At 41.8% G+C, this 26,101-nt stretch overlaps 1 protein-coding gene across 1 annotated transcript in view; it reads right to left on the bottom strand.

Moving 5' to 3' along the window:
* The window catches only part of IL1RAPL2 (interleukin 1 receptor accessory protein like 2), a 671,170-nt gene that overhangs the window by 399,774 nt on the left and 245,295 nt on the right, over positions 1 to 26,101 (bottom strand). Inside the window, exon 3 of the mRNA XM_063431954.1 lies at positions 15,163 to 15,436. Within this exon, the coding sequence (XP_063288024.1) occupies positions 15,163 to 15,436 (274 nt within the window). The remainder of the gene's footprint in view (positions 1 to 15,162; positions 15,437 to 26,101) is intronic.

Raw genomic sequence — 26,101 nt, 5'->3', positions numbered from 1 at the left:
TTTTGATTAGGTAGTATAGCATCTAGATCTTTATGTGTGAGAAAGGTTTCCTTGACAAATTCCGATGGGGTATCCCCTAGCGCATTCGCCGAGGGGTCCTCATCAGAATATCCAAGGAAATAATCGTCAACCCCGTCTAACGTGTGGGATGTGGACCCTCTAAGGGGTTAAAGTTAGCTTGAACGGGGCGAGTGGCAATCAATTTTTGGGACTTGGCAGGAGCCTTGCCCTTGCCCACAGACCTACTCTCCCCTTTCCAGGGGCGTTTGCGTGTAACCTCCTGATCCGAGGGTTGAGAGTCCTCGGAATCAGAGAGTTGATGTGCAGTAGGGGTGACTTCGGCCGAAGTCTTCTCATGAAAGGCTGCTAATGCCTTGGGTTATGGAATCTGCAATGGTTGAAACCAACCAGGCTCTGAGTACCTGGGATATAGCGGGCTCATTATTGTCAGACATGGTATGTCTTAGAGCGGTTGCCAAACAGTTAAGTATATTAATTTGAAAGAATGGAGTTGAATGGGGTTCACCCAAAATATTTGTGTAGTTTAATACGTAGGCGGCACTCAATATTTAGTGGGGTTGTCCACTAAAATATACACAAGTGGGTTGTATCACTATGATAGTAAACAGTGGGGTTAACCACTTAATTATAACCATAGACAGTGGGGTTCACCACTGAGTAGTAATAAAGTGGTGTATCACTTAATTATAGTGTATTTGTATAAGGGGGTCAGCCTTAACAGTAATATTGGTGTTAAAACACCTTAAGAATTGATATTAAAGTGTTGTATCACTTTAATTATAGTGCATTTGTATAAGGGGGTCACCCTGAACAGTAATATTGGTGTTAAAAAAACCTTAAGAATTGATATTAAAGTGTTGTATCACTTTAATTATAGTGCATTTGTATAAGGGGGTCACCCTTAACAGTAATATTGGTGTTAAAACACCTCAAGAATTGATATTAAAGTGTTGTATCACTTTAATTATAGTGCATTTGTATAAGGGGGTCACCCTTAACAGTAATATTGGTGTTAAAACACCTTAAGAATTTATATTAAAGTGTTGTATCACTTTAATTATAGTGTATTTGTATAAGGGGGTAACCCTTAACAGTAATATTGGTGTTAAAACACCTTAATAATTGATATTAAAGTGTTGTATCACTTTAATTATAGTGCATTTGTATAAGGGGGTCACCCTGAACAGTAATATTGGTGTTAAAAACACCTTAAGAATTGATATTAAAGACACTCAATATAATGAAGTGGCAGATAATAAAATGGTGGGGGTCACCCACAAAGCCTTCCTTTATTTAGTAACAACAATGATAATACAGCAGGTGTTGGAAAAAATCCTGAGAAGGAAATAAAAGGGGGGAAAAAATCACTAAAAGAAATTAAGGTATTAGCACTTTAAGGTGCTATAAACAGAAGAGGAAAATAGTACTTACCAGATCCGAAGTCAGGCGAGTTGATCGCTGCTCTGGTGACTGGAATGCGAATAAAATGGCCGCCGCCAGCAAAAGGGCGGGAAACAATGCACTTGCCAAGTGCTGATGCGAACGGGCGGGGTAACGCGAGGGCGCGAAACTGAGAATAGTAAAAAGCAGTAATGAGTCGCAGGAGGAAAAACCTCCTGCGATTTTTTTTTTTTTTTTTTTTAAATTCTTTATTTTTGGTACGGTTGAACACCACATGTACAATACACATCGATACAAATAACGCCACCTGAACATATGCAGGAATCAATAGAAACATAAGGCACATCATATAAGGTACATTATAAGTCTCTTGAAGCTTCGTCGATGTCATCGGCGGGTTGGTATCGAGGCTTGCACTTGAGGTCGTGGTGTCCCTCCATTTTCATATATATAAAACTCAAAAAGAACTAGAATGGCTATAGCATGTGATATACATGACATTGAATATTTTACATATGTAGTAACATATCCTTCGGGCTATAGAAAAAACTTTGTCCGGCCTCGCCTGTTGGAACGCCTAATAGTGCAATCGTACATTTCCAAGAAAAGCTCCCTGTAGTAGCGTCCCTGTCTAGACAGGACGAGGTCTAAGCCAAGGTAGCGGAGAAAAAGAATATGCAGCCATTCAGAAGAAATAAAGAGAGAAACGGAAAGGAAGGAAAGATAGAAAAGACATAGAAAAGCGGGAACAGGAAAGATTATAGGATGAAGAGCCAGGAAGGGAAAACCAGGGAAGGGGGGGGGGGGGGTGGGAAAGGGAGGGGATAGTAGTCGCATGTCCTCCGCCTGTAGTTCGCAAAGTAGCGCCAATAACCCCAAACCTATTGCGCCGTACGTAGCCCCGAATCTCCCTGCCCCCAAAAAGCTTGCTGCCTCCCGGAGGCCGCCAAATGAGAGCCTCAATATGCCCTCTAAAGGGAGGTAAACCGTGTTCACATCCGTCTTGCACCCAATCATAGAGGGAGGGGTCTGTAGGGCTACGCCTAGGACCCTTGCGCCCTAATCACTCATACCGCTGTCCATCCAAGGTGCCCAAACTTTATTAAATTTGGCAATTGTGCCCCTGACCTTTGCTGTGAGTTTATCCATAAGGAATGTATCTTTAATCTTCAGTAGCACTACCTGGATCGGGGGGGGCGGAAGGTTGAAGCCAGACCTGAGCCAAGACCCGCCTTGCTGCCAGGTTAATTTTGTGTACCAGTTTCTGCTCAGTTCTGGTCCATACCTCTAGAGGTCTGGCCAGAAGGAACACCCATGGGTCCAGCTTAATCTCCCTGCCGAAGATATCCTTCAGCAAGTCCGCCACCCGTTTCCAAAATTCCTGGGCCTCAGGGCACTCCCACCACATGTGCAAATATGTACCTTTGTGACCGCAACCTCTCCAGCACATGTCCGTAGACAACCTATGCATTCTACACATCTTCACCGGGGTGGTGTACCACCTGAACATGGTTTTATAAGCTTGTTCCTGCATGGAGACACATATGGAGGATGTAGCTGCAGCCTCCCAGATCTCCTGCCAATCCACCCCCTCCAGCTCCTCTCCTAGGTCAGCCTCCCATTGTGCTATGTAAGTAAGTTCCCCCCATTCTGACGTGGATGTGCTTAAATGCGCGTATAAAGTTGTTATGAGGCCTCTTGGAAATTGCTCCTTTAGGCACATGTTTTCGAAGAAGGTGGGCGGCCGCAGCGCGCAGGCTTTATTAGCCGGGGTCTGTGCGTAATCCCGGAGTTGGAGGAATCGAAAGAAGTCAGAGGGGTGCAGAGCAGCCCTGGTCTCCAAGTCCTTAAACTGAAGGAGTGATCCTCCTTCGTACAGGTGGCAAAGGCGTTGAACGCCCGTACCCTCCAGCCCCTTAAATTCTCTAGCGTCCATTCCTGGGGGAAAAGCCTTATTCCTCAAAAAGGGAGTTAGTGGAGATGCCTGGGAGGACAACCTATATTTAAGTGACACAGTGTCCCATAATTTCATCGAATTTGCGATAGCCGGACATTCTATATGCGTCGTCGGTCTGTGTTCCCGAGGGACCCACATGAATAACTGGGGAATATCCGGACCCATGAGGGATGCCTCCAAGTCAACCCACCTCCTTTCTTCCGGGGGGGAGTGCCAGAGTGCTACTTGTGTGAGCTGGGCCGCTAGATAATAAAAATAGAAGTTTGGTAATCCCAGTCCCCCCCTCGACTTCGCCCTGTACAGAATGTTTCGAGAGACCCTGTGTTTCCTGTTCTGCCAAATGAACTTTCCAGCTGCCTGCTGGAGCGCGCCCAGGTCCGACTTAGTGAGTCGTACCGGGAGTGCCTGAAATAGGAATAAAATCCGGGGGAGTACATTCATTTTTACCGAGTGGATTCTACCAATCCATGAGATCGGTTTGTCTTGCCAGTGCTCCATATCCGCAATAAGAGTGCGAATCAAGGGGGTATAATTCTGTTGGAAAAGCCGGGCGGAGTCCGCCGTCAAGTAAACTCCCAGATATTTAATATTACTCTTTGAGATTCGAATATTGTGTGCAGATCCCACGTGGGCAATTTCCGAGTCGCGCATACAAACAGGGAGTGCGCTAGATTTGGGTAGGTTCACCTTATAGCCGGCCAAAGCTCCATAGGACTCCAGTACCGTTGCTAACGCATGCATTGATTCCGTCGGTTCCGTCAGAGTCAACAACACGTCGTCCGCGAATGCGGACACCACGTACCGCTGATCTCCTATCGAGATCCCCCGAATCTCCTGGGTACAGCGCACTGTTTGCAGCAGAGGTTCCAGTGATAGGGCAAAAAGCAGAGGTGACAGAGGGCAGCCCTGTCTGGTTCCATTGCCCAAGGTAAAGGGTTTCGCGTTCGAGCCTGCTATGCGGACCCGTGCCTGAACACCTGTGTACATTGCCTTAATTGCAGTGACATAAGCGACAGGGAGGCCAAAGTGCCGAAGAACCTCGAATAGGTAAGGCCACTTAACTCTGTCGAAGGCCTTTTCTGCATCAAGCGATAGGATCAACGTTGGGATCTTCCGAGTCGCTTGCCTCCATATAAGGTCAATGTTGCGTCTAGTATTCTCATATAACTGTCTGCCGGGTATAAATCCCACTTGGTCTGGATGAATTAAGTGTGTTAAGAAGGGGCTTAGGCGGGTCGCCAGTATTTTGGCCAAAATCTTAGAGTCATGGTTTATCAGCGATATCGGGCGAAAGTTCTCAGGAAGCGAATCGTCCCTGCCCGGTTTTGGTAGGAGAACCACGTCGGCCAACGACATGTCCCTGTCCGGTACTCCCCCCTCCATGAGATCGTTGAACAACGTCTCAAGATGGGGTGCAAGCTCTTCACGAAAAACTTTATAGTATCCGCCCTCAAAACCATCCGGGCCTGGGGCTTTATTGCCCTTCAATGACGTAATTGCCGCGTCTATTTCGTCGGCCGTGATCCGCGCTCCCAGGACAGCAATGTCTCCTTCCCCCAGCTTCGGCATAGCCAAGCGATTCAATAAAACTCTCGTTTCCTCAATCTCGCGATGTTGTTGAGTGCTGTCGCCGCCGTCAGAGTGGTTATATAATTTGGAGTAATACTCTGTGAAAACCTTCGCGATATCGGTGGGATCTGTGCGATACGTACCTGTGGCGTCTTTAATCCGTGTGATATGGGAGTGACCCTGTCTCGGGCGAAGAGATCTAGCTAGCAACGTGTCCATCTTATTGGATTTTTCATAGTACGTCCTCTTAGACCATACCACTGCCCTAGCTGTATCATCCATAAGTGTCTCGCGTACTGACGTGCGTAGTTTCTGCACGTCCGCCAACATACTGGCGGACGGGGCAGCTTTATGTTTCTCCTCAGCTTTTCCCAAGGCCTCCAGGAGGGATGACAATAGTTGCATTTTGCGTTTCTTTTTTAACGTAGCTTCCCGAATGAGTATGCCCCGTATGACCGCTTTATGAGCGGCCCATACCATAGCCGGGCGTACGTCGGACACCGTATTCCGAACGAAGTACTCCGATAGTTCCCTGCGGACTGTCTCCACTACGGCCGGATCTTGTAGTAATGAAGTATTCAGTTTCCAGGACCATGGAGACGCCGAACACAAGTTGTCCATTGTCAACGTGACTTCAGCATGGTCCGACCAAGTGATGGATCCAATCGCGGAGTCCGAAACCCTGGACATCGCATGAGAGTTCACCAGGAACAGGTCGATCCTGGAGTAAGTGCCGTGGGGTGCAGAATAGTAAGTAAAGTCACGGTCATCAGGATGGTGGGCCCTCCAAACGTCCAATAGGCCCGTGCGCTGAATAAACGTGCGGAGCAGTTTATCTTGGCCCCCCCTACTGTGTGACCTTGGTATCCCGCTTCTATGGCTCCGGTCAGCCGCTGGACACGGGGCAGCATTAAGGTCCCCTCCTACGACAATCATGCCGTGGGGTAAACCATTGACAGTTTGGGCCATATTGTCCCAAAATGCAGCGGAAGGGTCATTGGGGGCATAAATATTTAGAAAGTGGATCGTGTGGGAATACAGACTCCCTGAAAGCAGTAAAAAGCGTCCAGCCGGATCCATTATCACATTTCCCAATCGAAAAGGGCATCTATGGTGGATGAGAACAGCTACTCCATTCTTTTTATTTAGGGCTCTCGCCTCAAATACAGTCCTGAACGTATGATCCCTCAAAGTGAACTTCGCTGGTGCTGGCACATGTGTCTCCTGCAGGAATGCTATGTCTGGGTTTATACGTTTAAGTTCTCGAAACATAAGGCGCCTTTTTCTTGGGGCATTAAGGCCCTTAACATTCAAGGATAGTAGTTTCAATGGCATTACGGTGGGTTAAAAGGTGAGCTCGTCTCAACAGGCAGACCCACCAGGGGTCGACCCATATAAAGCAAATGAGGCACAGCGACAACCCCTCCCAAAGAGACGTGGGCGGGGAAGGGGAGAGAGGAAGGGGGAAGACTGAGGAGGGTAGAATAGAGGGGAAAAAGAAGAAGAGAACAATAGAATAATAGAAAGAACAATTGCCTGGTCTTACCTATCGCCAGGACAGGACGGGGTATATGTTGAAGCTCCTCCATAGCGCCAAAAGGGCGCCGGAGATGCCTAAACATAGACCAACTAAGCAAAGCACCCCTGGGGTGCCAAGCGAACCTATATTAGAGACAAAAATCGAATAAAGGGGGACAAAAATCCCCATAAAGGCAGGGGAAGTCGGACGGGCCGCAGGGAATGGAATCCCGAGGGACTCGCATCCCACTCCCCCGGCTCACGACAGCGGGCTGTTGGGCAAGGTATCTTCATGGTAAAACTGCAGGGCCTCAACAAAGAGGGGGAAGCAACTTAGGATGCCAAAGAGGAAGGCTACCATAGCAGGCCCAGTTGCAAGAGGGCACAGCCAGGAAATACACGGGTAATATGTAAGGGGCCACATAGCGTGATAACATGACCTGAGCTAAACATGTCAAACCTCAATTTACGCATGTATAACAAGATTGGCTACATATGTTAAGTGCACAAACGGATACAACCAGTCTAGATTAAACCCTTATCCCCTGTTGCATAGTGCCTCGTGGCCGCTGAGGGCATTCTGGGGGGGGGGGGGGGGGAGGGAGTGGAACACTAGCGTTAAGAAGAAGCCCAAGGCTAAAACCCCTGAGAACCTGCCTGCCCCCCAATAGAACCCATTTTGCAACGATACCGTCAGTTGGGAAGCTATTATGTAGGGGAGGTAGGGGCATAAACGGCTTTCTTCCCCACAAGCTTAAACTTGGGCCCCGTATTACAGGACGGACCGGAAAACATAGTATGCACAGTTTCCCACATAAAATCCCCCGCCGCCCTGGGTCCCAACCCCTCCCGGCGAAATACCCCACCGCCACACAATGAGCATATAACACAATCGGTACCCGGCACAAATATATTTGCAATATACAATCCGAGGGCGCCAGGTGACTTCCTAGAGCCCAGCCCGCCGCCCGCCGCCCGAAACCATTCCCGCGCCCCAACATCAAAACCATCAAAACGAATATAAGACCCCAATCTCGAGGAACCTAACAATAAAGTCATAAACAAAAGGGTATGTGGCATAACAAGCCAACAGTCCGCAGCTGAGGGTCAGCCCAAGGAAACTAGCGCGGGAGCCAAGGTGGGGCCCAGGGACGTGAAGCAACCCTAACCCACCCAAGTAGAACCGAGCCCACCCTCGAGACCGGGAACCCGTTGACCCACAGGAGCTATATCGGGGATCCCGCCATACTGGGCCCCAAAAAAGAAAATATAGGGAGCGGGGCTCCAGACCCACCCTCCCAAACAATATTATCCCCCCCGTGAGGCCTTACCAGCCGGTACAACAGCCAGCCAGCCTGGAATTGCAACAGGAGATCCGCCTTCCTCATTCATCTGCCGCATACCACTCACGGGGGAGAACGGCGAGGACCTCCGCCGACGCCCCCAGCACCGCGAAGTCATCAGGAGTTTGGATCCCAAAGTCGCCAAGAAATTTTGTCGGGTCGCCATCCGGGAAGAGAAGTTTAGTGCGGCCATCTTTGAAGGCCATCAGCCGAAAGGGGTGCCCCCAGGCGTACCTTATGGAATGTTGCTGTAACAGTTCCGTAATCGGGCGCCAATTACGCCGCCTCTGCAGTGTCAGCGGGGTGAGGTCCTGGAAGAGAGCGAGGCTTACCCCCTTGTGAACAATCGGGCGGTCCCTGCCATACTTCATCAGGGCCTCCTTCGTTTGGAAGGAAAGAAATTTAATTATCACGTCCCTGGGGTGCCGGTCATCCGCCCTCCTAGCCCGGAGAGCCCTATGCGCCCTTTCGATGTGCCACAGATGATCCGGGACGTCGGGGAGCAGCGGTTTAAAGATCCCCAGCACGACTTCTCCCAGAGACCCTTCCCCCTCTTGCTCCGGTAAGCCCCGGAGGCGGACGTTATTCCGTCGCGATCTATTACCGAGGTCATCTATTGCCGATTCTGCGGTAAGTAGTTGGGAGGTTAGACGGTTGATTTGGGTGGCGGCAGCATTGTGGGCCACGACTGTGGATTCCACCCGGTGCTCGAGCGCCGCTGTCCGCACCCCCAAGGCCTGGATTTCGGTCTTCACTTCTGCCGTGTTGCGGGTAATCTCAGTGGCCAGGTACTCACGGACTTCCGCCAATTTAGCCAGGATTTGGCCGGTATCGGAGTCTGAAGAACCCATGGTCACGCCGCTCGCTGGGCTCGAGGGTGAATGGGGCGCACCATGACTGTCCCGTCCGCCATCTTGTGTGCCTGAGCGCACTGCTCGAGAGGCCGCGAACATATCGGTCACCGTTAGACTTGTTTCCGTCACTCTTTTCGTTTGTTTTCTCGAGGCTTTCCTATCCATCCTGCTTCCCCCACCGAATTCAGATGTTTTTAGGGATTTGTCTCTGCTTTTGTTAGCCGTTGGCACCGCGGTCGCAGCAGAGCCTTACCCGGACACGTCCAGCTCGCTCGGCCGCTAACCACGCCCCCCCAACCTCCTGCGATTTAAAGGGGAAACCTAAATAAAGTTTAATAGGAAATTGACAAAGTAGTCCAAGATTGAATAGAATTAAATTAAAATAAATAGAGCATAAATGTTTCCACAGAAAGTGTTGTTAAAGTGATAAGTGAATAAAGTGTTAAAGGTATATGACCATTGTAATACATTTTTAATTGAAATAGTGTATTAAAGGTTAAATGATACAGCAATATAATTGGAGTAGACTCACCTGGGAGGCAAGCAGCAAAGAAAGAGGATATGGGAGGAGTTTGATGACATCATATAATACTGTTATACTATCTGATTGGTTGAACTTTTTACATTACTGTTAACTGTTCCTTTGCTGCTGGGAGGTTCAGTAAAGAAAGATAAAGCAAATATGAAGCCTCCTGTCTTGCCATAAAATTATATTCCCACATTTAGGGGAATCAGAGGTTCAATAAAGTGTACTAAACATTATTATTATTATTATTAAAGACGAGGGGCTGGATGCAAACGTATGCCCTCCATCAGAAATGACAAAAGTGAATATGAAAGAGTTGTTTGACAAAACTTATAAGAAAGTAAATCAATAACTAAACCTGTTTCTACAAGTAAAGGAACCTCAATGAATAACTAAACTTGTTTCTACAGGTAAAGGAACCTCAATGCATAACTAAACCTGTTTCTACAAGTAAAGGAACCTCAATGAATAACTAAACCTGTTTCTACAGGTAAAGGAACCTCAATGAATAACTAAACCTGTTTCTACAGGTAAAGGAACCTCAATGCATAACTAAACCTGTTTCTACAGGTAAAGGAACCTCAATGAATAACTAAACCTGTTTCTACAAGTAAAGGAACCTCAATCAATAACTAAACCTGTTTCTACAGGTAAAGGAACCTCAATGAATAACTAAACCTGTTTCTACAAGTAAAGGAACCTTAATCAATAACTAAACCTGTTTCTACAGGTAAAGGAACCTCAATCAATAACTAAACCTGTTTCTACAGGTAAAGGAACCTCAATCAATAACTAAACCTGTTTCTACAAGTAAAGGAACCTCAATGAATAACTAAACCTGTTTCTACAAGTAAAGGAACCTCAATGAATAACTAAACCTGTTTCTACAAGTAAAGGAACCTCAATGAATAACTAAACCTGTTTCTACAAGTAAAGGAACCTCAATCAATAACTAAACCTGTTTCTACAAGTAAAGGAACCTCAATCAATAACTAAACCTGTTTCTACAAGTAAAGGAACCTCAATCAATAACTAAACCTGTTTCTACAAGTAAAGGAACCTCAATCAGTAACTAAACCTGTTTCTACAGGTAAAGGAACCTCAATCAATAACTAAACCTGGTTCTACAAGTAAAGGAAGCTCAATCAATAACTAAACCTGTTTCTACAAGTAAAGGAACCTCAATCAATAACTAAACCTGTTTCTACAAGTAAAGGAACCTCAATCAGTAACTAAACCTGTTTCTACAGGTAAAGGAACCTCAATCAATAACTAAACCTGGTTCTACAAGTAAAGGAACCTCAATCAATAACTAAACCTGTTTCTACAAGTAAAGGAACCTCAATCAATAACTAAACCTGTTTCTACAAGTACTTTCTTCAGCACTAGAGTGAGTATATTGGAGGGTATCAGAATTGTATGATGCACAGTTTGTTCATCTTTCCTTAAGATTCTTCATACTTTCAAGAATATCGCTGCCGTGTCCAATCATCTCAACAGCTGCTTACTCTTCATTCTCCATTGACAATATCTTCTCTTCCACAGAACTCAAATCATAATGCGTTATAAAGTGGAAAATGTGAGTGGCATTTAAAAGGAATCTTCATGCTGGCATTAAGTTATTGCATCAGCATTCCCTTTGTCGGTTTCTAAATATACAAACTCTTCTCACAGATTACAGGTTTAGCTAGTGAAAGGAGAAAAATTAGGTAAGTCCTTGGGGGATGCTGTGTTTAATGGAAAAACCTATAGCAAGGTGGAGAATATGCTAAAATGTTAAAGGAACACTATACAGTAGTGACCCTGGCCTCTTCATCTCAATGAAGTGGTCTGGGTGCAGTGGTCCTGTCATTTTAGCCCAAAAAATCTATTAATGGGTCCACAGAACCAAGATACCAGTAGGACACGCCAAGACACCAGTAGAACACGCCAAGACACCAGTAAATCACTAGAAAGACACCAGTAAGACACACCAAGACACTAGTATAACACACCAATACACCAGTAAGTCACTAGTAAGACACTAGTAGGATACACCAAGCCACCAATAGGACACCAGTAGGACACACCAAGACACCAGTAAGTCACTAGTAACACGAGTGGTGTCTTACTAGTGACTTACTGGTGTATTGGTGTGTTCTACTGGTGTTTTGGCGTAAGACACACCAATACACCAGTAAGTCACTAGTAAGACACCAGTAGGACACACCAAGACACCAGTAGGACACACCAAGACACCAGTAGGAAACAGAAGATATGCAACAGTAGATATGTACCCAATGACATAGAATCACTAAACATAACTACTTAATAAAGATATCCTCAAAATAAATAGCTCAATAAAAATCGAATGATTACCCTGTATAGTGTCCCTTAGTCATGTGAACCTAGGAAGTATTTAAGAGGGTGTATATAGACAAATAAGGCTTTATTAACTCAGGCCCCTACACCCAAAATAGAGTATAATCAATATAACATAGGGAGTAATTGGAATAGGGAACCCATTAACCTATGTATAATATGTGTAATCTCTGTTCTGCACTTAAAAGGTCACTGATACAATGCAATAATTTGAAAGAATGTAATTTGCAACATTAATATCTATATACAAAGGTTGCTCAAAAAAGGCTACAGAGAATCCATACCAGAAACATTGGTACAGAACTAGCTAGGCAGGATAAGGAAAAAATACCCAAATAAAAATATTAACGTGCAAAGTGTAACGTGCCAATAAGTACACAGTGCTAAGAGGCCAGACGCACGTTTTGGTATTACATGTCAGAGGATTTCTTTATTAGATAGTTCTGTTTATTACTTTGATGTTATTGGGTTCAAATCTACTACTGTATATCTTCTGCTAGCTAGAGGGGTTTTCTTTTTTCCAGCAGCACCTTCCCAATTAGTGTGGAGCTGTGCTTATTTATTTCTAAGTCTTGTTATCTTAACCCTGCAGTGTAAAACATTGAAAGTGTTTTGTTGTTAGAAACTAATGTTTACATTGCATTGTTAAATCCACCTCTAGTGGTTGCCTTCCTGACAAAGTTGTTTTGGTACATCAGAAAAACTCCAGCAAAAGTAATTTTAATAAAAGTAGTTTTAATAATAAGAATAATCTCTCCGCTGCTGAAAAGAGAATACAGATGGTTTCACTTCTTCGCGACCAGCACTAATCTGACCAAATTTGGATGACAATAAACTGTGAACTGCTGGATAAGCCTCCCAGCACTCACAGCCTATGAAAACGGTTTAAATTTGGGCTGATTTGAAAGAAAAACCCAGAAGTGAAATTTCAGCAACATGTTGGCAGCAGCATTTATTTTTTTTAAATGACCCTTTTTTTTCTTCCAATTGCAAAAGCAGACACAAACTGTAAAGATTGGACCCAAAGACTCCCTTTCACCATAGGAACTACAATGAGTGCAAGTGATCTGATTCTTAGAGTGTCCCATCAACCTTCGTATTAAATTCATATTTGAGAATATCGTTGGATTTCATACTCCAATCATACTCCAATCAATTTTGCTTTGTTGGACAAATACAGGGACTAAAACAGACAGTATTAAGTGGCGGTATCAATAACCAATACATTTTTCAAAAACAAAAAGGCTTGTTTCTCGAGCATTGTGTTTACACTTGAAAATGTCTTAAAAAAAAAAAAAAAAAAAGAACGAAATGTCATTCTGTTTTATCATCAATCCAACAGCTTTGCTAATGTTTACACATCGAGACTCACAGAAAAAAACAGTATGCAGAATAGCGAACTTTCATTAATTTTTTTTTTTTTTTTAACATTTTATTGTTCAGTATACTGACTGAACTAGTTTAAAATAAGCACTATATATGCAGGAGAAACACAATGCTGTGTATGCCATGTTAATTACAGAGGGTGCATAACAACGTTTACTGCTTACATCATTGCTCTCCTTTTAATATAAATGGATATTCAGAAGAGGGCACGTCATGTATTCTAAATTCTTGTGTTTTTTTGCGCAATTTCTTGTGGGTATTTTTTCAAGAATCTGACAATTGTGGGGGGGGGGGTGAACTATAGTTGATTTTGTTTTGTTCCATTATAATTTTTGAGATTTACTGCTTCGATACAATGAATAGATTTGTCTTGGAATATAATGTAGATCCTTAATTTCCTAGTTTTTCACATGGTCAACGTAGGGGTTCGAATAAGCTTAAATTGTCATATTGATGGACAATTTTGAAACATTCCAAGATTGGAATGAGAGTCACACTCTGATTATCAGCTAAGCACTTCTTACAGAGAGTTACTTAGCAGTATCTAACCGCACTGCTGCAGCTGCGAGCTATTTTGGAGAAGAAAAAAAAACACATTATATAAGGTACAGGGATACAGATTTATAGATAGGAGAAAAGCTGTTATTTTATGTGATAAGATGCACTTAGAAGATTACAATGTACTACTTATATTGATCTGATTGAAACAAGTTCATATATAAAAAGAAATTGCCTTTAAAAACTCTATAAATTCACAGCCGGGCGGTTTCTAAAAACTTGTCCAAATGCTGTAATTAAAGGAACACTTAAAGCACCATAACCACTACAGTGTGCTGTAGTGATTATGGTGTCAGGAGTGACCTGGCACCCCTCCACCCCCATTATCAGGAGTCAAATCTACTTTCTATGGAGAGCTGGAAGTTAAGCCTAGAGGTACAGGGCTTAGCTCATTGGCTAGAAGGTAGCTAGCACTGCTTTGTAGGGCTAAGTTCCGCAGAGCTAACAGAAGCATCTACTTAGGAGGTTTGGCTTTCCACAGGCATTAGGAGAGGCGAGAGCAGTAGAATTCAAACCATTCTAAATCTTATACGGGAGAGGAAAGGCTAATTGTGAACATATTTCTAATTTTTAAGGTTATAGGAATGTTTGCACGTTTTATACTGGGGACCCCTATTTTTTTATTTTATTTTTTAAACAGGGATGAGACTGTGGATTGCTTTAATAAGATGGAGGACGACTCAAGGGAACATGGAGATGCTCTGCATATGAATTATGTGAGCACTCATGATGTTGGCTATTTACCTGCATAGAGCCAGTATCACATGATCTATATCGATTGAGGCCAGATATTAAATATTGCTGCAAAAATAGATTAAGCAATAGCACACACACACACACACAATACAAAAATACTTTTAAATTGTAAATGGCTACTTGCAAACCACTTGTCTTGGCAAACAAATATGAGGATTCGGTTCCACTATATTGCCATATATTGTGTTGAGCCCTACTTCACAGTCCCCCAATATTGCTGGGTCCTACACTAATTTTAACATGGGAGATTAACATGCTAGTTATATGGTGTAATTGGATCATTGTATTTGTTTGCTAATTTAAGGATCCTTGCAAAATTTAAGGCTGCATTTTGTGTGTGTGTGTGCGCATTGTTCCCTGATCTGTATTTTGTACATTTTGGTCTTTACGGCAGTACAAGTACTTAGATATGCATGTTCCAGGTGTGCCCCCAACTCTTTTTCTTCTATGAAATATTGCTGTACCATCCAGATTAATCCACTTACTAAATATCAAATTTAAAAACCACAAATGACTCACAAGTGAATACAGAAGGTGTACACATTAAAGTGCATAAACCAAGTTGAGTTTTGAAGAAACATGAAGGAGGGATGAGTTAGATATCTTATCCTTTGGTAAACCACTACTGCAGCAAGTGATTTATAACACACCTTCCTGTCTCCGTCTATTAAACAATTGTCTTTTTATGACTTCTCATTGAGCGTGTATGATGAACAATGTGCTATAATTCCACTATCCCTTCAAGAAGGGAAGCCTTCTCTCTAAAGCTTCTCTTTAAAGAGCTGAATAATGGCTTATTGTGTATCATGAAGGTTATTAAGTGTCATTATTTTATAGACTGGCAGCGCAAGTATAAAATAACTGCTAAGCAGTCAAAAAATGTATCGGAAGATGACGGATTGTCTTTCTTACCTCAAAACACATGTGTATAGGCCACTGTCTTGGACCTCTGCAGTATGAATCCATATAGAGTCGTCATCTTTGCTCATCCTAACAATTGAAAAAATTATTGGTTCTTCCAAGTCGCCTTTGGTTTTATACCACATGAGCCGGAGTCCTGCGCTTTGAGCCATAGTGTACGTAGTCCTGATATAGCTGTAGAAAAGGGCACATTTCATGCGAATCGGTTCACCCGCCAAGGCCATGTAACTTTTTAAGTCCACCGACCAATCCATGCAGCCATCCACTAAAACAAAACACAAAAAAAAAAAACACACAAAGTTACACAAGAATGAAACGTTAACATTCGTCATCATGGTTTAATTGGAAAATATATATCATGGTTAAAGGAGTGAATATATACTTTTATTGTGAAAGCATTACAAGTGATAAAATGTTGCAACAAATGTCCAAATAGATCAACATGAAAACACACAACAAACTGTAAATCATCACAATGATAATAAATATTAAAGGGACACTATAGGCACGGTAACCACTTCATCTCATTGACTTAAAGGGACACTACAGGAACCCAAACCGCTGAATCGTATTGAAGTGAACTGGGTGCAGTGCCCCTGTCATTTTCAAAGAAATTTCAATATTTATATTGCAGTGTTCCAGCCACTAGAGGTGCTTCCTGCAGTTTCACAGTGTATAACTCAATGAAACTGAATGTCCTCACGCAACGCAACGTCCTCCTTAGCCCAAGCAACACAGAGGGGATAAAGACTTTAATTTAGCATTAGAACATGTAAAATGGCTTAAAGGTGAATGGAAGGATGGTGACCGTGGACTCCTGGCACTATAGCCACTTTAATGAGGTGAAGCAGTTCAAATATCTTTTTAATTCTAGTAGATTGCTTTAAAAGTAAAGACATTTGCATTGTCCTTCTCTTGGTTTCCATAGTGATTACTCATTTTTTACATCTGTGTCCTACAATTGCTGCCACTATGATTTACACCACATTTAGTGCAGACAAGTTTGTAAACAATAAAGCAGTGGCTAATCTCTACAAAATTGCTTTGGTAAAGCTGATCCAGTCAACTGTACCTACAGTCATTGTGAACTGGCAAAAATCTAGGAGCAACAACTGCTCAACAAGCAATAATAGGTCACAGAAGCTCACATAACTCCGAGTGTTTTGGCAGTACATGAATAACAAACAAATGAAGACACAACAACATTTAAAATAAATTATCACAAAAAAGTGGGTGTGGGGTTCATATTTAAAAACAATACTATAATGTATCAAAATACTTGTATATTTTTAAAAAAAAAAGTATAAATAAAACCTATATACTTCAAAAGCCAGTCAGCCAACCATTAGCCTGGTAAGTATAAATCTCTACTGTGCACCTCTGGGTCGCCATGTCACAAGTGGGAATTTGACCATCGGGGATCTTTGCAAAATATACAAAGACCAGCCATGGTAACAGAGCCCCTACTATAATCAGCTTTTTTGCATTTAAATTCATTTTGGAATCTTCACATTATCACATAGAAATATTGCTGATTATGACATTTGGAGATCCTAAATATCTGGGAAACCATTTTATTCCCATCATTCTTTCATTCAACACATTACTGTTATAGTAAACACTGGATTATATATATATTATTTTTTTTAATTGAACTGTCATACATTGTATTAGAAATCTAAATAGCAAGCCTACATAGCTCACAAATTGTATATTGCCAGATGCGTGGTACTCGCTTATCACTTGCATTGACAGACAGCACTGATATCAGGAGATTTAATTAAATAATAAAACGTAAAAATGTTTTAATAATAATTAGACTGACATTTGCTCTGCTCCACTGAAGATTTGTCCTCGGGGTTACGTTATAAACACAGAAGATGAGGGAGGCAAAAGATCTAATGACTAGGGGTGCACAACATGTAAATTTGGCAATAAAGGGAGCCATATTGTTAATCCCCATCTGCTGTTTTAAAAACACGCTGAAACCACTAATTTTTAATGTACTAATAGGGGTTTCCATACAAATTGGGGAATAATGTTCAACCCATAATTCTACAAGCAAGGTAAAATCATTTCATCCCAATCAGTACACTGCAACTGAATATTTTGGTGCTTTATCATCGATTTTAAAAAGTGTTTGATTCATAATTTTAAATTCAAGATGACATGACGGGTGACGTCATCTATGCATTATTAATATTTTTGATAATGTGCAATTTGACAACATGTAGTACATGGGACCCAGTCTGCCTAGAATCGGTGGTTAAACTACCAAACATGAGCTTCTATTTGTAGTCATTGTCCATTTAATTTAGCCATCTCCTGATACAGATCTCCAGACTTTGCTGGCATGCAGTGCCCATGGTCCCATGGCAGCTAATAGATGGAAAAGAATTACCGATATTTTATTTCAATTGAAGCTTGGATTCCCTCCCATTCCAAATATATATTATGCAATTTAATATTTATGGATAAGCGAATACTCAGGGCCGGACTGGGAACTAAAATCAGCCCTGGAAAAAAATTCTATACCAGCCCAATAATGCGTCGCGCCAGCATAGTGTGCTGATATAGAGGGTGAAAAAATAACTTAAAATTGAAAACTCTTACTCCAACGAAGGAACGCATATAGGGCTTCAAAATAATCAAAAGAGCGCCTTTATTTTAAGTAGACGTACATTTGCATGTAATCAATGTTTCAGTACAACTACTTTGGCCTATTAAGGACATTTTAGTAATGATACTGAAATGCTGAATGTCTGCAGTTGCACAACTAAAAAAAATGAAGTGATCTGGTTAATTTTGAAGTTCTATGGGTGCGCTCTTCACTTTGAATATGTTATTGTGCATGAGTATGCAACTAGCAACAAGACAGGGCCAATACGTGCTCATTACACACATACACAGATACACACATACATACATATATGACATTTATGTGTGTATTATGCATATATAAATGTATATTACTATATGTGTAAATATTATAGGCTTAATTATATGTTACTAATACACACATCAATATACATGCATATATAAATATATATATATATATATATATATATATATATATATATGTGTGTGTATTACTGTCAGGATCACATCAATTTACGTCTATTACCTTTACCTTGTTTAGTGTATCTTGTCTCCAATTGTCTCCTTTTTTTTCCTCTTACAGCAACCCTTGTGCATCTTTTACTTCATCCCAGTCCCTGTTTGTTTCTTTTTACCCTTCTCCAGCCTCTGTATTTCTCTTTCCCCCAGCCCCTTTTGTGTTGTTCTTAGCCCCAGCCACTTTGTCTCTTTCTCCCCTTCCAAATCTCATCTGTGTGTCTCTTTCTAACTCCAGACTCTGTGTGCCTCTTTCTCTTCTCCCAGCCACTCTCTGTCTCTTTTTCCCCAGCCCAGCGTTGCCTCCCACAAATCTTGTGTCACTTTGTTCCCCTTCCCTACTGTATGTCTCTTTGTCCCCCCAACAAACCGTCAGTGTGTCTCTCTTCCCCATCTCCTCCCTGTGTCTCTCTTCCCCATCTCCTCCCTGTGTCTCTCTATTACCCCATATGTCTCTGTGTCCCCCCTTCTCCTGTGTCTCTCTAATACCCCTCTCTTTGTCCCCCCAACCCCTATGTCTCTCTATTACCCCTCTGTCTCTATTACCCCTCTTTGTCCCCCCATCCCCTGTCTCTCTATTACCCCTCTGTCTCTTTGTCGTCGTCCCCCAACCTGGTGTCTTTCTATTACCCCTCAGTCTCTGTGTCCCCCCTTCCCCTGTGTTTCTATTACCCCTCTATTTGTCTCTCCCCTTCCCCGCTATTTGTCTCCCGCCCTTCCCCTCTATTTGCCCCCCTCCCCTCTATTTCTCTCCCCCCTTCCCCTCTATTTGTCCCCCTCCTTCCCCTCTATTATTTGCCCCCCCTCCTCTTTATTTGCCCCCCCTTCCCCTCTATTTGTCTCCCCCATCCCCTCTATTTGTCTCCCCCCCTTCCCCTCTATTTGCCTCCCCCTCCCCTCTATTTGCCTCCCCCATTCCTCTTTATTTGCTCCCCCTTCCCCCTCTATTTGTCTCCCCCCTCCCCTCTATTTGCCTCCCCCTTCCCCTCTATTTGCCTCCCCCTTCCCCTCTATTTGCCTCCCCCTTCCCCTTTATTTGCCCCCCTTCCCTTCTATTTGTCCTCCCGTCCCCTCTATTTGCCCCCCTTCCCCTCTATTTGCCCCCATTTCCCTCTATTTGTCTCTCCCCCCTTCCCCTCTATTTGTTTTCCCTCTATTTCCCCTCCTTCCTCTCTATTTCTCCCCCCCCCCTTCCCTCTATTTCTCTCCCCCCTTCCCCTCTATTTATCCCCCTCCTTCCCCTCTATTTGCCCCCCCCTTCCCCTCTATTTCTCTCTCCCCCTTCCCCTCTATTTCTCTCACCCTTCCCCTCTATTTCTCTCCCCCCTTCCCCTCTATTTGCCTCCCCCTTCCCCTCTATTTGCCCCCCCTTCCCCTCTATGTGCCTCCCCCCTTCCCCTCTATTTGCCTCCCCCTTTCCCCTCTTTGTCCCACCATTCCCCTCTATTTGCCCCCCTCCTCTCTATTTGCCCCCCCTCCTCTCTATTTGCCCCCCCTTCCCCTCTATTTGCCCCCTTCCCCTCTATTTGTCTTCCCCCCTCCCCCTATTTGCCCCTTCCCCTCTATTTGCCTCCCCCATTCCCCTCTATTTGCCTCCCCCCTTCCCCTCTATTTGCCTCCCCCTTTCCCCTCTTTGTCCCCCCCATTCCCCTCTATTTGCCCCCCCCTCCTCTCTATTTGTCCCCCCCTCCTCTCTATTTGCCCCCCTTCCCCTCTATTTGTCTCCCCCCCTCTTTATTTGTCCCCCCCCTTCCCCTTCTGACCTTTTTACAGGAGGACTGAGGGAGGGGGCAGAGCTAACTACCAAGCTCCCTCGCGGTTCCCATAATTCCCAGCATCTACACATCATAGAGTAGTGATTACTCTATGATGTGGCTGAGCTGGGAATTATGGGAACCGCGAGGGAGCTTGGTAGTTAGCTCCGCCCCCTCCCTCAGTCCTCCTGTGCTGACAGCTATGATGCTGTCAGTATCAGTGAGTGTGCTGCTGGATCGCTTAGGCGGCCGCCCGGCACACTCACTGATACTGACAGCAGCATAGCTGTCAGCACAGGAGATGGGGCCGCCGGCCGCAAGTAATCACCTCATAGTGTGCCGCCGGACCGGCCACCCGGCGGCACCGACATGCGGCCGGCGGCCGCGATATTCTTGTGCTGCAGGCTCCATCTCTCCCTCCGGCCCCCCAGGTGCCGCGGCCCACCGGGAAATTTCCCGGTATCCCGGTGGGCCAGTCCGGCCCTGCGAATACTATTTTAAAATTATTTAATATTTTGAAACATATTGGAATATTTTGATATATTGATATATTTTATATTTTTTCATATTTTCAGAAAAAATATAAATTTAAAAACTTATACAAAAATATTAAATCATTTAAAAAATGTGTCCAACAATATTAAATTGACACTTTGAAATGATTTCATATTTTTCAAAAAAACATTTAAAATATTCTGAAAAATATTAACATTTTGTAATATATTGTTTTTTTTTTATATAAAAAAAATATAGAATTTAAATGAAATCAATTGTTGCTGCCATTTCACAAATTCATAAAATGGACGCCAAATGACGTGAATTCATGAAGAAAAAATATTAGTAATGGGGAAATAGTTGTCTTTGGTCATCTGGATCATGTAGCAACTCAGTCGGCAGTTAAGTGCCGACAACGTAACAAGATTGCAAAACAAGCAGACTGTCAGTAAGTATAAAAGACAATTTATAACTAGAACATATTTTATAACCTGAGGAACTGCCGAGTTTAGAGAATTATTTATATTCAGCAATATTAACAAAATAAATTAATGAAGAACACTGTGCAAAGAGTGCTTATTCCATTAGGAAATTACTGCTTTATCACACCCTTTAGTAAATGCTTAGTGACGGATTCCTGAAGCCATTGAGGCAAAGAGTTTTAGCAGAAGACGACCAGCCCCGACAGATACTTGTGTGGACAACATAGGAAAGTGAAAATGTATAGCCATATAGCACCTCTCTTTCTCCATGGCTTGTCCTATGATCTACAAGCATTTGATATATGGAGCACTCTCTCCGCATTGAAAATTAGATTGAGATTTCTTGTACTCCTTTGTATAGTTGCTAACATCAAGTTGCACATTCCTGACATTGAAGAAAAAAAAAAAAGGGGGATAAGGGTCCAAACTCAGAACCGGCATTTCTCACAGCAGTGGCATTTCTCACAGCAGACCAAAATGTATTCAAAATACAAATTAAGGAACATTCCTGCTAGTTCTTCATTTGTTTACATATTCTGTTTCTATATGCTATTAAGGTTTTTGTTTTTTTAATTTATTATTCCTATTTTTTCCCCCCCCAAAGCATAGAGCAGAGATGGGAAGAATTCTAAAGCTCTCCGTTCAAAAAGTGAACTAACTTTAGTATCGGAGGGCAGTGTCCAAAATATCTGAAAGGTAATGATTCTTTCCATAGGGGTTTGGATTCTGGAACGAAGAGGATTTGAAGAACACGTAGAGTCGCACTGAAATAGAAGAGGACCAGTGGCTGCTACTCACCAGTAACAATCTTTTATAGTTCACTATATTGCTTTGTTAACCTGTGTTCAATAAAACCATTCTCCTAATACTCACAATAACGCATAACATTTGGCAGAACTAAATTATTTATGGGAAGTGGGGGGAGGGGGGTCACCTTCTACTTAACGGAGACAAAAAGTTGGTGTTTCAAAAAGCATTTGCAATTTTGCTGATACTTTGGCGATCAGGTGAAAATCAAGGTGATGGAATTTTTTTTTTGTGGAGGTTAAATAGTTATTGTTGCGTCATACCATTTCCACATGTGATGCCAACAAATACAGCTATAATTTTAAGAAGCAGATTTCATGTATCGATCGCTCATTTTGATTGCTGAATTAAGTATACTCTGCCATAAATGCTTCTTGAGACAAATAAGTTCAACATGAAACATAACTTGTTTTTCTTTGACCTTGATTGGAGAAGGTTGATTTATAATTCATATGTCCTTTAGGCTACAGGAAGGCTGAGATTCTTGATAAAGAGACTCCGTATCATGATCTCATTCATCAACCTCTAATGACCTTGACGGCTCAGAAAGCCTGACTCTTCTACCCAAGACATTAAATAGCCAAGTCATACATGGTTTGCTGTTAAACTAGACTGAGAAGAGACAGGCATCACTATTTAAAGGTGACAATAAAAGTTTGATTCATATCCAGATTCGAAATTGTATTTATAATCTCTCAAGATGGTTTACCCCAGAAATTGAATATAGCATAGCTTTTTTGTCTACAGCTGAATTTCTAACCATGGCTTTATAAAGAAGCCTGTGGGCCTGTCTGATTTTTTTTATGTGGTTTGTATATGGTCACCTGCTCATAAATGATACACAATGGCAACTTTTTTTTTGTAATAATGATGTTGTAATGCATATATTGTTATAAAATATAAAAGTTTTTAATAAAAAATATTTGAAAAGAATCATCTGTCTAACATAACAGAAAGTGCTTATGATGAGGTAAAAAAAATCAATAAATAACACAAGTAGCATATTGTGCAATAATAAAAATAATACACTTTAGGGATTCTTCAGCTGAATCTTAGGCTGGTATGAAAGGAGAAGCACAGAAGGAGACAGAAAAATAGGAACCTAGACTAAAGAGAGAGTAATACTTTGGAGCTTTAATCAGGTAGATAAGATAACCCTCTACCTCCTTTTAAGTCCTGAAGTAAACACCTACACTGACCTAGGGAGATGAAGCCAGGGATACAGGAAGAGTAATTTAACTCCTAATTAGCAGAGAATTGAACATTGAGATTGCCAGGGAATGTTCTATACACCAAAACTACTTCATTAATCTGAAGCGGTTTGAGGACTCAGACTGATCATTTATTGAAATTATAATGCATTGTTATTCTCAAATCTGCTATAGTCTATAATGCATGCTATCGTCTATAATGCACTAAACCCCAAAAACGAAGTAGAGCATTTTTTTTCTATTAAGTACTGTATTAAGTGAGTGATTTTGGAGGTGATATGTACAGAGTGTGGAAGCAGTTAAGTCACAAACACAAACACGCAATAATTTATAATTATATTTGAATGTAATAGAGCTGATACATCACCATATGTTTAATAGTCTACAATGTCCTCAGTGCTGGGTCAGGCTCAGGTCCACTCTCCACTGCCGCCAGCCGTCAGAAGAGACCTATTGTGCATGCGCGTCAATGGCCGCACACACGCATTAGACCTTCCCATAGGAAAGCATTATACAATGCTTTCCTATAGAAAAAAATCTGATGCTGGAGATCCTCATGTAGAGCGTGAGGACGTTCAGTGTCAGATAATGGACCAAAAATCAGTTTGGATTCATGAAGCGCCCCCAGTGGCTGTCTAATAGACAGTCACTGAGGGCAGACTTAGAGCTGAAATGTAAACATTGAAATTCTCTGGAATTGTAATGTTTTACATTGCTGCACTAGATGCAAAAGGGGCACAGCACCCACACTACTTCAATGAGTTTGAGTGGTCTGGGTGCCTACAGTGTCCCTTTAAAATACAATGTTTTCTAAATTAGTGTCAGGGATAATGTGGTATACAAGTTACTATGAAAGAAGTAGCACAGTGTTATAGCAGGGTTTAACTTTTAATTGGTTGAAAGCAGCGAATATGACAGCTCGAGTATTACAGAAAAGCAAAAATCCACATAAGTGGCAGGCGGCAACAAGTGCAGTCCAGTTTCACAGTCACAGGATTAGGGTGATAAATATGGCCAACAGATCAATGCGTTTCATTGTGAGGATATTGTCTTCCACTCAACTTATGTAGCTGGTTCTTGTTGCAGGATGATAAAGGTACAGATTTCTTTGTTTCATTTTATTTTTCACAAATACATATTTGTTATTAAAAATCATGGGTAATAATGTGTGCCTTTAAGAGGGATAGTATTTGATGCGGTTTCATTGAGTTATGTTTTTTTTTCTTCTTAGTATGGTTTATATATACAGCTGTCATATTTGAAAGTCTTTATAAGTAAATATGAATTATCAATGTTCCCTTATTTATTTATTTTACTTGATATTGTATGATTAATAAAGTCTTTCTTCAGTACATAAAATTTAGAAATGAAGGCTCTGATACCAGTATCCCAATTAGTTTTTTGGACATAAAAATAAGGGTATGCAAATTGCAAAGTGATGCCACATACTTTATACAATGTATCAATGCCAACACAATTGATGGCTTATGTTACATTTCACCATTGTTTTCAACCCTCCATTACAAGACCTCACAATACACGGTTAGTGATACAAAGATGAATTGCAGATGACCAGCAGATGTTACATCTGTTTGACCTGAACATTTCCTATTACAATGAACAGCTTGCTCTATTCACGAATGGACAATGGTTGTAATGGAGACTGGGATTCATCCAAAAATAATCGTTTGCATTACATATGCCCAACATGCGTCATTCAAAAGTTCATTTTCTCAATGGACCTAAAACAGCAATAACAGAACTATATATTGTATGGAAAGTTTGGGTCTCCAGTACTTTGAATCCACGTTTTCATGCCATTTCATAAATAGGTTAGAATGGAGTGTCTTTTTATGTTGGTCCTTCACTTGGAGCCATTCTTCAAAATAATGGTATGACTGCCTATTGTTTAGAAGGCAAAGTTCTACTCAGCTAGATATATTACCAGTCTTAAATGGTTCTGTTATCGCCAGTTATTTAGTGTTATATATCATCTATCAAGCTACAGTATACTGCCTTTCAGCTATAGCAGCTAAAACAGGTTTTTCCAGGTTTGTAATATATAAGGGAATGGGCATATATATTAATGTAAAACTAAATATTAAAGTAATATTACAAATTTAAGCTTATAGAAAAAAATGTATGTTCAAAAAACAAAAAAACAAAAAACAGTTTTAGCTTCAGTAAACTATACTCTGCTTCAATACGGAGTCTGACAGAGGAAAATGGTATCTCTACATCGAATTTTGGATAGTCAAAAAAAATCAGGTATCTTGAAACTCCTCTGGAACCGGCTGGACCTTTTTTTGTTCAACAAAATATAATGTGTTATTCTAATCATGCACTCATTTACAAATTGTGATGAGTCTTAGAGTGACTGATATTTATCAGTTAATGGGTAGTGTGAAACGGCCAAATATTGTACACTTGTAATTAGGTGTACAAGGCCCCTTGTAGGACGCGCTGTGACCCAATTAGATAAATACTACACTACAAAAACACATGAAGCACATAAATACACAATTAGGTCCACCTTTCAATATAATATGTGAAATAAAGAATACCCATGTACTTGTGAAAAAGAAAAAAAAGAAAATCTCTTGCTACCCCGTATCCCAAATGGTAACAAAATATAGACATCACCTAACGGGATAGAAATAAAAAAAAATAATGACAAACACACTCATAGAACATATAGTATATATTTTGACTTGGACTGATATGTACTGAAAACTGAGCTGAACTCCTCACCCTTTCCTCATTCAAGTCCACATGTACAAACACAGGACATTTAGAGTGAGCACCCAATGAGATTTATTTTTTATTTTATTTTATAGAAATAATGGAGAATTGTCAGTTCATCAAATATGGCTATTTTCTTTGTTTAACCCAACTACCAGCTACAGTTTGATGATCAAAATGCCAATCATCCAGTATTAACCAAGTGTATACATAAAACCTTAAATCACATTAACATTAAAAACATTACATCACACTCTCAAAGAGCAGAACAGAATAGATACAAAATTAAATATATATATATACCAGTCTGGTCTTTCCCGCCAAA

Source organism: Pelobates fuscus, chromosome 9, assembly GCF_036172605.1.
Source record: "Pelobates fuscus isolate aPelFus1 chromosome 9, aPelFus1.pri, whole genome shotgun sequence".
NCBI lineage: Eukaryota > Metazoa > Chordata > Amphibia > Anura > Pelobatidae > Pelobates > Pelobates fuscus.
This window is presented reverse-complemented; position numbering and strand designations above follow the sequence as displayed.